Here is a 12,288-nt window from a genome sequence, read left to right as displayed (position 1 = left end):
AAAAGAATGAAATTAGAATACTCCCTACGCTATACACAAAAATAAACTCAAGACGGATTAAAGACTTAAATGTAAGGCCAGACACTATAAAACTCCTAGAGGAAAACAAAGGAAGAACACTCTTTGACATAAATCACAGCAAGATCTTTTTTGACCCACCTAGTAGAGTAATGGAAACAAAAACAAACAAGTGGGTCCTAATGAAACTTAAAAGCTTTTGCCTGGGGCAGGGGGGGACTCGAGGGGGGGGGAGTCAAGGAAGGGAGGGAATACGGGGATATGTGTATAAAAACAGATGATTGAACTTGGTGTACCCCCAAAAAAATAATAAATAAAAAAATAAAAATAAAAAAAAAAAGCTTTTGCACGGCAAAGGAAACTATAAACAAGATGAAAAGACAACCCTCAGAATGGGAGAAAATATTTGCAAACGAATCAGCAAAGGATTAATCTCCAAAATATATAAACAGTTCCTGCAGCTCAGTATCAAAAAAAAACAAACAACCCAATCCAAAAATGGGCAGAAGACCTAAATCGGCATTTCTCCAAAGAAGACATACAGATAGCCAAGAGGCACAGGAGAAGCTGCTCAACATCACTAATTATTAGAGAAATGCAAATCAAAAATACAATGAGGTATCACCTCACACCAGTTAGAATGGGTATCATCAGAAAATCTAGAAACAATAGCTACTGGAGAGGGTGAACCCTCTTCACTGTTGGTGGGAATGTAAGTTGATACAGCTACTATGGAGAACAGTATGAAGGCTCCTTAAAAAAGTAAAAATAGAATTACCATATGACCGAGCAATCCCACTACTGGGCATATACCCAGAGAAAACCATAATTCAAAAAGACACATGCACCCCGATGTTCACTGCAGCACTATTTACAATAGCCAGGACATGGAAGCAACCTAAATGTCCATCAACAGATGAATGGATAAAGAAGATGTGGTACACGTATACAACGGAATATTACTCATCCATAAAAAGGAACGAAATTGGGACATTTGTAGAGACGTGGATGGACCCAGAGACTGTCATACAGAGTGAAGTAAGTCAGACGAAAACAAATGGTATAGTAATGCATATATGTGGAATCTAGAAAAACGGTACAGATCAACTGGTTTGCAAGGCAGAAACAGAGACACAGATGTAGGGAACAAACATAAGGCCACCAAGGAGGGAAGGGGGGGGTGGATTGGGATTTGGGGACTGCCATACATATATTACTGATAAGGAAAAAATATCAAATTGTACAGTTTAAATATATGCAGTTTATTGTATGTCAATTATATCTTAATAAAAGTTCTTAAAAATAATTCTACAGTAAAACAGTTCTGTTTTCTAACTACCTTGGGAAAGCTGCAACTGGTGCAACTGGTTATTTTTAAATTTTATTTCAAAGTATTTTACACAAAAATGATACACCAAAGGATAACTGCTTTGGTTAAAATTTAATAAATGACTTGAAAATTTTATTAGCTCTTCTCTGTGTTTTTAAGGCTGAATTTGTCATTGTTTTAAAAGTAACTGAGTTGAAAAAAGAAAAAAGCTAAAAGCACTTGTACTCAGCTCTTGAAATCTAAGATCTAGCTGGATAGTCTATTAATTCTATGATTTAAAAAAAAAAAAATAGGAGCTATACTTTCTTCTAAACAAGCACTTAGGATTTAAAAAAAAAAATCCATCATATTAGCTCTTGGCATATTGAGAGCTTAAGGAGATGATAGAAGAATTTTCAATATCAGATTACTTTGGCCATGGCAGGTTTTCAACATGAATTATTTGAAAGATACAAATTTTTACCTGGCGACAACAGTATTGTTCAGTACATATTGACTTGTTATAGATTATTCCCTTATTCTTTTGGTTATAAAACCAGCCAAACATCATTCCTTTGTCTTTGGCAGCACTAAAAATTTTGCAAATAGCAAAGATCTTCCGTTGGGCCTCAGTGTCTTCATATTTTAAATACAGGAAAAATAAGTGGCAGAGCCAAGACTAGAACCCAGATCTCTTAATGCCAAGTGGTGCCCCTTCCCCTTTGTGACACCATTGCTCACTGGCAATAAGAGTTATAACTTGGAAACTATTACATATATAATATGCACTCAGTATTCTTAAAGACAAAACAGAAGTGAAATTTTTACACATTTATTCCACCTAGCAACTGTAAATTAACAGGAAAAAATATATAATACTGAAAATCTATTTTCTATAGTTAAGATGGTAAACTTAATTCTCTACTGGTAATAACAGAGCGAGCCAATCACTAGGTGTTAGATACACAAGGAAATATTTATTTTCAGTAACTAAGATGAAAAGTCTTATTCCAATTTGGCGATATGGTCCATTGTACCTTGCATATGTGAAAAACAAACTTATTAACATCAAGTTTTTTCTCCTTGGTCACTGCTCCTGGGGGTAATGAGATTTCACACACCTGGACATGCATGGTCTTGTAGTTGACTTGTTAGAATTCCTATCTCCTATCATAACATTTTGAAATAATGCTATCAACCCAGTCTCGTATCTTATCTGTATGTGGCAGTTGAAATTGTTTACCCCAGTGGACTATTGAGCATGACTTGAGTTCATTGTTTTCCTGAGATTGAAAGAGGGTTGGCATTGAACTCAGGTGCTACATGTTTTCAAAATTAAACACATTTACTGTCTGTGTAAGATATACATATGTATTACACATATGTTATCCATGTATAAAAATAACGTCCATTTGCAACCGACAGGCTATTTGGAGGCATCCAAGCTAGCTGCCCATGACTGCTTTAACAATGCACATTCTTTCTGCAAATTAGAGTGTTATCATTATGTTGAAATACTTATTAAGAAAACTTTTTATTAGATGCACCCATGCACGTCTGTGAATAAAGAAAACTACAATGGTTCTGACGTCTCCAACAGCACCTGGATGTCAGCTGCTACCTAACTGCCTGCTAACCTGAGATGCAGTTTAAATCTGTACTCATAAAGTTAGAAGAAACCTTGGAGAAAAATGGGGTTAAACCCTCACTTGACAAAGGCTGACCTGAAGGTGCAGGAAGGCTTGGTGGCTTCTCCCAGGGCACAACTGAGCGATGAAGGAGTCAGAACCAGAACCAGGTCTCTGGGTTCACTTTCCACCCAGAGCTCTGTGATGGTGCTTTCTAACCTTTTCTCATGCCGTGGCACCCACAGAAAATGACACTGTTTTAAGACACACTGAGGTAAACTGAAGGGGATGTGGAACTTCATGAAAAATTCACGACATTTTCTATTAAAAAATTATTAAATGTGTAAATTAGGAACAAAAGATTTTTTAAAATTAACCAAATCCTGTTTTTAACACAGATCCTCCTGTAATTCTCCTTGCTTCACTAATATTACACTAGCATCACTGCAGTTTTGTGGAAACACCTCCTATCTGGGGGGGAGAAGCTGCCTTTGGATACCTACGCACTGAGATGATACCATTCAGTTAGGGTTAGTCATGTGAGATTGTGACCATTTAGTCATAAATTGAATAACCCACTTACATAACCCTTGTAATATTAATTCAAATACTATAGGCAGCCTGGATTTCTCCATAACCCGCACCCTCAAACAAACACGTAGGTACACACTCAGCATACATGACTGCTGACAGACACTTCCTCCAGTGACTCTACTAAATGTCACGAATACAGCTGATGTTATACAGGAATGAAGTGGCTGCAGTCTTGCCCAACTGGCAAAATTAATTGTGAAAGTTTGAAAGGTTAACAAGTTCTATTAGCACTTCTCATAAATAGACTGATTTCTGAAAAACATTTTTAGTAACTATACTTAGTTTTAAAAAATACATTGAATGATACTTATGAGAGTTTAAAATAGCAGTTCGCCTCCCATTTTCCACTAGTCTTTGACCTGCTTATCTACCATTGACTCACAGAACCTGGGACTGTTTCTGAAATTTATTTAATACCTTCCTGGGATTAGTGGGAAGTAGCCTAATTATGAAAAAGGAAACACTTCAATTCTGAGTATAAAAAACTGCCTTACATACTGGTTACTTCAAGAACCCCCAAAAGTACTTCTAGTCAAAGACCCATGTGTTGTCCATTAAGAGAAACATTCAGCTGAATGCCTGTCTCATACCCCTCCAGTCAAAATTAGTGAAATACGTTGCTGTTACAGACAGCAAAGACAATGGTATATTAATTTTAATAGAGCCAAGAGGAAAAAAAAACATGCAAATATGGCGATAAGAGTGAAAACCCAAAGGTGGACTATTTCACTACTGCGCACCTGGATGCAGAGGATTCAGTGCTCGCAGAGAATTTGCCTTATTCCATGGAGGTGGGGTCCCACAGTAGTTTTACTTGCCCATCCCCATCCCCAAATGTCAGACTGAAACGAATCACTAAACTCTGGATGACTGCTGTACTTCACTAACAGAAGTTATCTGTGTATGAGAGTAATCAACCAAAAACAGCCTCTGAATTGTAAGCAGACAGAGCAGGACAAGCGCACGCCTCAAAGAGAACCTGCCCCGAGCCTCAGTCTTTGGAAGGAGATCAGACGGCTGCACTTCTCAGCCCCGTGCGAGCTCCCCTCTTGCCGTCATACAGAGCGCATCCGGTAGGCCAGGTGTGTGCTCACCAAGCTATACAGGGGTCTGGACAGTCCCGCAGGTACGTTTCAAGTTGACCTTTAGTAACATCTATCAAGGCCGTGTATACCGTCAGCTGAAAGAAAAGTTATTTTTACTTTAAGGATGTCTTCAATTCTACGAAGACCTGACTCATATTAGCATTTTTTGTGGAATTGCTTATGAAGTTTCTTAGCATTAAATAATTAATATGTGTGTAAAGATACAAAATAAATGTTATATGATATAAAGATCCAAATAATAAGTCAATAATAATTAAAGCAACTGACTTCAAGAGAACCATTATTCCAGGTCATGAATATAAACAGGCTTGGGAGAGAATCTTCAGTTCTTTACAAGGGCTTAATTCTGAGCAGTATATTGCTTCACCACCAATGCTTTAAGACTCAACCCTCCTCAGTGCATAATTTGCAAAGACTAATGGGGTAGTGAAGTATAAACAGTTTAGCTTTGGCTATCCTTATCTAGAAAGCATTTCTCATGCTGTGAGGAAAACTATGCAGGCATGCAGATGAGAAGGCACACACTGAACTCACAGAATCTGTAACCCAACTGTGAGCTCACATGAAGCAGGCATGGGCAAAATGAGAAGTATGGCAGGGTCAGTGGGCATAAGGAAGGCTTCCCTCAGGAGCCACGTTCTCATCCACATGCTATCGGACAGGACCGTTTGTTCTGGCAGAGGTGATGGAGGCACACTGACTTTAGGGAGGGTTTAGGAAAAGCACCAAGGAAAAGAAGAGAAGGAACAAATGGGGAAAATCGGAGGAATCAGAAATACACAAGAGGGGGCCACTGGCTATTAGCAAATTGGATGATTAGGACACTTTTGCATATTTTAGCTATAGAGTAGGGAAAAGATAAAAGGATGTAATAACTTTTAAGAGAAACCCTAATCCACCCAGACAGAAAGCTGTCTGAAAACAGACTTCAGATTTGTTTTGTCAAGTTTCAGGTGTTAGTTGCAGCGTACAGCATTCGATTCCCCACAGGGAAGTCAAGACTGACGTGCTAGACTCAATCCAAATGCCATGCAAGTAAAGCTGGAAATAACACTCTGACCAAACTGGATATCAAACTGCAGCGACTCACTTCTTTGTCACATTCCAAGAGTTACAGTTTTAGTCACACAAAAACATTTTAAAAAACAGCCTTAAGCTGAACATGACCTGGGATTCTAGCTCTGACTGATCTGAGACAAAAGGGAAAGATAAAACATGGGATCAAATTCTTTTCCTAAAAGTAGATATATATACATATGTTTTTTTAAAATACCTTGTTGAGGACAGGTTTTGTTGACAGGACATCGTACATGGTTGCAAATGAGATATTCTAAAACACAAAAATAGTTCTTTTCAGTATATTAAATACAGATGTTGGCAGCCTTATCCACACAAATGGGTCATTAGACCAAGACATTCTTCAATCAACCTCCCTCAACCCCCATAAAAGAATTTCCCTTGGGGTCACTGTTAATAGGTGATGATTCTAATATATCACATTTTCTTTCTTTCTCTTCCTCCCCTCTTGAATTCTTGCCATTCAACTCCACAGAGTGGTGTCCAGCATTAATTAAGAAAGGGAAAAGCACAGTAAAATTCTGCTCTTTACATTAAAAACAAAAAAACTCAGTGGGGACTGTCCAGAGACAATGACTAATGGGAGGTTTACACATTCTTCAAAGGCCAATGAAAAATGCCAGAATGGAGATAACCTTTAATAGTCACCATTTTCTATATATGACACCGTGAATGTACCTCTTGGGTTGTCTGGTTTAGACACATCTTTGCAGGTGTTCTGCGATCATCAAGGAAGAAGGGATTTTTCCAACGGTCATAATTTGTTTGTACCACGTACCATCTACCCTGCTTGGGGTTGAGTCTAGATACAAAAAGAGAGATTGCTCCTAGGCTTCATGCCTTAAACCTATGTACATATGTCAGTCTATGCTTTAGTTTCTGCTTATTTTATGCTTTAACAAACGTACTTACTCCTGTATATCCAAAGACTGTTTTCTGTCTCGTGTAATCACACAACCCTCCCCAGACTTGTTGCCTCCCAGGATAAAGTATGCTGGGGCCAGTATCTTGGTTTTCGTCAGTATATTCTTGGCCTCTTCATAACTATATAGAAACATTTAAAACAAAGGAAATATTTTTAGTTGACTTGGGACGGAAGATTTTTTAGCTACGGAAACTAAGGGAAAACAAATATCTGAGGAACAGTATTTTTTTTAAAAGGATAGTGAACAATGGCTCGGGAAGAAACAATCCCTGATTCCTACGTGGTGAAACACTGAGATCTAAAATGTTCCCTCTAACCTGAAGGACAAACAAAACGGCCTCAAGAGGTCATTTTCCACCCTTATAGTCTATATCTTTCACTCAACAACAGAACTAGGGAAAATAACATAAATTATATATTTTATATATATATATATATATATATATGGCTTAGGAAAAGAAAGTAAACTTCTTGGAAATCAGAGCTATTAAAAATGGAAATGGATTTTCAAAGAAGACTAATAAATCTTATGCCCTGGAAATCATTAAAAATAGGATTGATGCTCATTTATTCTAGTCATTTGGATGTAGTACTTGCTAAAGGCAGTTTTGCTATTATAAGATTTTTGCACCAGCACAGAATATAACTTCTAGGTTAACAGGTATTATGATTTAAATGAAGATTTTTATTATACAAATTTTTCTTTTCTGTATGGGTGGGTGTTTTTTTGTACACCAAGAAAAATTCACAGATGCCCTTCACAGGGGCACTATCCTCAGCATTAAATAAGCCATTTTCTTCCTATAAACGTATACACGTAAAACATGAAGATTCCAGATGAGTGTCAAATGTTCACGTAAGGAATTCTGATATAGTTCCTCAATGGAAGATGAATCTGGGAAATATTTTAATATGAGTAATTTAAAATAAACTACATTAAAAGGACCATACAGCATGATGCAAAGATGGTTCAACATCCACAAACCAAATCAATTTGATACACCCATTAACAAACTGAAGGATAAAAATATAGGATCATCTTAATAGATGCAGAAAAAGCATTTGACAAAATTCAACACTCATTTATTCAACATCTCAAAAAAGTGGGTATAGAGGGAACATACCTCAACATAATAAAGGCCATATATGACAAGCCCACAATTAACATCATACCCAACAGTGAAAAGCTAAAAGCTTTTCTTCTAAGATTATGAACAAGACAAAGATGCCCACTGTCATCATTTTTATTCAATATAGTATTGGCAGTATTAGTCAGAGTAATTAGGCAAGAAAAAGAAATAAAATGTATCCAAATCAGGAAAGAAGTCAAATTGTCACTATCTGAAAATGACATAATACTATATATAGAAATCCCTAAAGACTCCACCAAAAAAAACTATTAGGAATAATAAATTCAGTAAAGTTGCAGGACACAAAATCAGTATACAAAAATCAGTTGTGATTTCATACACTAATAACAAACTATCAGGAAGAGAAATTAAGAAAACAATTCCATTTACAATTCCATTAAAAAGAATAAAATAGATGGGAATAAATTTAACCAAGGATGTGAAAGACCTGTACATTGAGAACTAACAGACACTGATGAAAGAAGTAGAAGACGATACAAATAAACAGAAAGATATTCCACGGTCATGGACTGGAAGAATTAATGTTAAAATGTCCCTCCTACCCCAAAGCAACCTACAGATTCACTGTAATCAGTATCCAAGGGCATTTTTCACAGGAACAGAACAATCCTAAAAATTTGTATGGTATCACAAGAGGCCCTGAAGAGCCAAAGCAATCTTGAAAAAAGAAGAATGACTATATTTCAAACTGTATTACAAAGCTATACTAATCAAAACAATGGTACTGGCATAAAAACAGACACATAGATCAGTGGAACAGAACAGAGAACCCATAATTAATTTATGAAAAAGGAACCAAGAATACACGTTGAGGAAGGGCAGTCTCTTCAATAAATGGTATGTGGGAAACTGGATGGCTACATGCAAAAGAATGAAAGCAAACCACTATCTTACATCATACACAAAAATCAAAATGAATTAAAGACTTAAATGTAAGACCTAAAATCATAAAACTCCTAAAGGAAAATATAGGCAATAAGCTCCTTGACATTGGTCTTGGCAATGATTTTTTGGATTTGACACCAAAACAAAGGCAACAAAGACAAAAATAAATAAGTAGGACTACATTATAAAAAGCTAAACAACAAGTAAAACCATAACAAAATGAAAAGGCAACCTACTGAATGGGAGAAAATATTTGCAAATCATGTATCTGATAAGAGGTTAATATCCAAAATATATCTAGAACTCACACAACTCAACAGCAAAAAATGACAATATGATTAAAAAATGGACAGAGGATCTAAACAGACATTTTTCCAAAGATGAGATACAGATGGCCAACAGGTGCATGAGAAAATGGGAAATGCAAATCTAAGCCACAATAAGGTATCACCTCACACCCGTCAGACTGGCTATTATCAAAGACAAGAGATAACAAGTGTTGGCCAGGATGTGGAGAAAAGGGAATCCTTGTGCACAATCTGTGGGAATGTAAATTGGTGCAGCCACTATGGAACCACCAGTATGGAGGTTCCTCAAAAAACTAAAACCACCATACAATCTAGCAATCCCACTTCTAAGTATTTATCTGAAGGACATGAAAACACTGACTCAAAAAGATACATGCACCCCCACATTTACTGCAGCATTATTTACAATAAGCCAAGTTATGGAAACAACCTAACTGGTCATCTAAGGATGAATGGATAAAGAAAATGTGGTACGTACACAATTTTATTTAGCCATGAAAAAGAATGAAATCTTGCCATGTGTGACAATATGGATGGACCTTGAGAGCATTTTGCTAAATGAAATCAGAGAAAGACAAATGCCATGTGATCACACAAGTGCAATCTAAAAACAAAAAACAAAAAGGAATTCATAGATACAGAGAACAAACTGGTGGTAGATAGAGGTGGTGGGGGTGAGAGGTGGGCAAAATGGGTGTAGGGGGTCAAAAGGTACAAACTTCCAGTTGTAAAATAGGTTCTGGGGACGTAATGTACATCACAGTGACTATAGTTAATAATACTGTACTGCATATTAGAAAGTTGCAAAGAGAGTAAATCTTAAAAGTTCTTATCACAAAGAAAAAAAATGTGTAACTATGTGTGGTGATGGATGTTAACTAGACTTATTGTGGTGATCATTATGCCATATATACAAACACCTAAACATTCTGTAGTACATCTTAAACTAATATGTCAATTATAGCTCAAGAAAAAGATAAAATTATAAATATTAAATCTGATAATAAAGTAACCAGATTACCTTGTGCTATTTTCCAGAACCGATCTAATGATAAACCCTATCCACTTGGCATCTTTCTTTCCCAAAATCCATTCTATGACACCTGGAAGAGATCAAACATACACAGTGTCACAGGACCTAGAAGAGATTAAACTACTAACCAGAAGCCACAGTCTAGCCCTCCTCTTAAAACAGATATTAGGGGCTTCCTAGATGGTGCAGTGGTTAAGAATCTGCCTGCCAATGCAGGGGACACGGGTTCGATCCCTGCTCCAGGAAGATCCCACATGCCGCGGAGCAACTAAGCCTGTGCGCCACAACTGTTGAGCCTGTGCTTTAGAGCCCGTGAGCCACAACATTTGAGCCCATGTGCTGCAACTACTGAAGCCTATGCGCCTAGAGCCCATGCTCCGCAACAAGAGAAGCCACAGCAATAAGGAGCCCGCGCACCACAACGAAGAGTAGCTCCCATTCACTGCAACTAAAGAAAGCCCGCACACAGCAACAAAGACCCAACACAGCCAATAAAATAAATAAATAAATAAATTTTTAAAAAGTCAAGGTTGGCAATTATTATAAAAAAAAAATAACAAAACAGATATGAAATTCCCATTTTATTTAAGAACTCTCTACTAACCCATATAACCGCCATCTGCACTGAAACGTTCATTTAGCGTAAGACTAAACAGTCCCTGAAAAGAAAACAAAACAGTGAAGTCAGAAACCTCAACCATCCTGTTTAAGGCCCTCTCACTGTGCTACTTTATACTGTTATATCAGGGCCTGGATTGGGGAATTGGGCGGGGGGGGTGCGGGCAAAAGAAAAATCAAACCATGATACTATCACCATGTATTAACAGAGCTTTCCTAGAAGTTCAAAGCATTTTTCACATCTAGTGTGTGAGATAAGTAGGTAGGATGTTACTGTCCACACTTCCCTGACAAGGAAACTGAAGTGCAGAGACTTAATGACTAACTTGCCTTAATGACTAACTAACCCATAGCCAGATTCCAGACTTAAATTCCCAGCCCTAGACACCCACCACATGCTTTATCTCCACCAAAGGCTCAGAAGCCTCCACTTCTGACTCTTCTCTACCATGTGAGCTCAAACCTATGAAGGAAGGTAACAAGAAGTGCCATGGGATGAACTGGGGCTTCAAATTCTTTTTTGGTCCTCATTTCCTGAGACTCCACCTTTCACAGAGAGCTACCTATAAAATTATGCAACAGTGGATTCCTTACTGGTTTGAATCCTGTCAACATGCCCACGTAACCAGCAAAGCCTGTCGCCTTGAAGACAGTTTTGTTGTTTCTTTGGAAGTCCAAATTCACTGTTAAAGGTTTTAGTTCCTCAGTTACGACCCAGGTATTATTATTTATATTCCACCTACAAAAGACAAATTTCAGTGACATTTAATAACAGTGACAGTGAGATGAGTGTGATGATGGTAGCCAGGCATCACACCAGGTGCTTTATCTACCTAATCCCTGGTGACCAGGCCTCAAAGGGGTGTTTCAGCATGGGTAGTTTTATCCTCCATTTTTCACATGATAAAATGGAGGCTCAGAGAAGTTAAGTAACTCCCCCAACATGACACAGCCTATAAATAGCAAACCCCAGGTTAATATTTAGGTCTCTAATTGATGCTTTTTTTTTCAGAAAGGTCAAGAAGACATATTAAATAGAATGCTACTCTTCCTTCTAAACAATAAACCAGATGTGCATCTAGGGCCTTCAAGCATGCTCCAGATTTCTGTTCTCTGAGTGCAACTCAGCTACAAACTCTCAAATAACTGAGAAAGAGTGTGCCCATCTGGTCTCAAAACTAAAGAATCTAGGACCTTCACTTCCGGTCATATTCTGAGAATGACTTGGGACTTACTTTTCATCAATGTAATAATACAATCTACCCTTCTTAGGGACTGAGACACACTACATCTTTTTTACTTACCCAAGAAATATTCCAAAATCCATGTTTCGTGCATGTAGTAGATGACCTAATTGAAAGTAAGCAGAAGAGACATATAACATCAATTATGACAGTATGACTGATTCTAAACCAAAGCTGGACACAATTCTGGTTAAGTGATATTCCCAACTGTTCAATCCAACAGTAAGAATTAAGCAGCATCTAATATCAGAGTCCATAACAAGCTCTAACTGCTGTCCCTGTCACACTGGCCAGATTCCCCTACAATACCTGAGAGCACAGGGTTCCAGGTAAGATTGGAATATGGGAAAAGGGCTGGTGGTCATTTTTTGGTTCACTATGACCAGGTCCTA

General features: G+C 37.5%; 1 protein-coding gene across 3 annotated transcripts in view; it reads right to left on the bottom strand.

Annotated features, from left to right (window-relative positions):
• Positions 1-2,284: 2,284 nt before the first annotated feature.
• The window catches only part of ASAH1 (N-acylsphingosine amidohydrolase 1), a 38,388-nt gene continuing 28,384 nt past the window's right edge, over positions 2,285-12,288 (bottom strand). For all 3 annotated transcript variants that reach the window (XM_057697419.1, XM_057697421.1, XM_057697420.1), the window contains exons 7-14: positions 11,957-12,002; positions 11,247-11,391; positions 10,639-10,693; positions 10,023-10,104; positions 6,645-6,776; positions 6,411-6,534; positions 5,929-5,985; positions 2,285-4,729 (exon numbers count right to left, since the gene is read on the bottom strand). In XM_057697419.1, the coding sequence (XP_057553402.1) occupies positions 4,640-4,729; positions 5,929-5,985; positions 6,411-6,534; positions 6,645-6,776; positions 10,023-10,104; positions 10,639-10,693; positions 11,247-11,391; positions 11,957-12,002 (731 nt within the window). In that variant the 3' untranslated portion in view covers positions 2,285-4,639. The remainder of the gene's footprint in view (positions 4,730-5,928; positions 5,986-6,410; positions 6,535-6,644; positions 6,777-10,022; positions 10,105-10,638; positions 10,694-11,246; positions 11,392-11,956; positions 12,003-12,288) is intronic.

The sequence above is a fragment of the Hippopotamus amphibius genome, chromosome 10, assembly GCF_030028045.1.
Source record: "Hippopotamus amphibius kiboko isolate mHipAmp2 chromosome 10, mHipAmp2.hap2, whole genome shotgun sequence".
In the NCBI taxonomy this organism is placed as follows: Eukaryota; Metazoa; Chordata; class Mammalia; order Artiodactyla; family Hippopotamidae; genus Hippopotamus; species Hippopotamus amphibius.
This window is presented reverse-complemented; position numbering and strand designations above follow the sequence as displayed.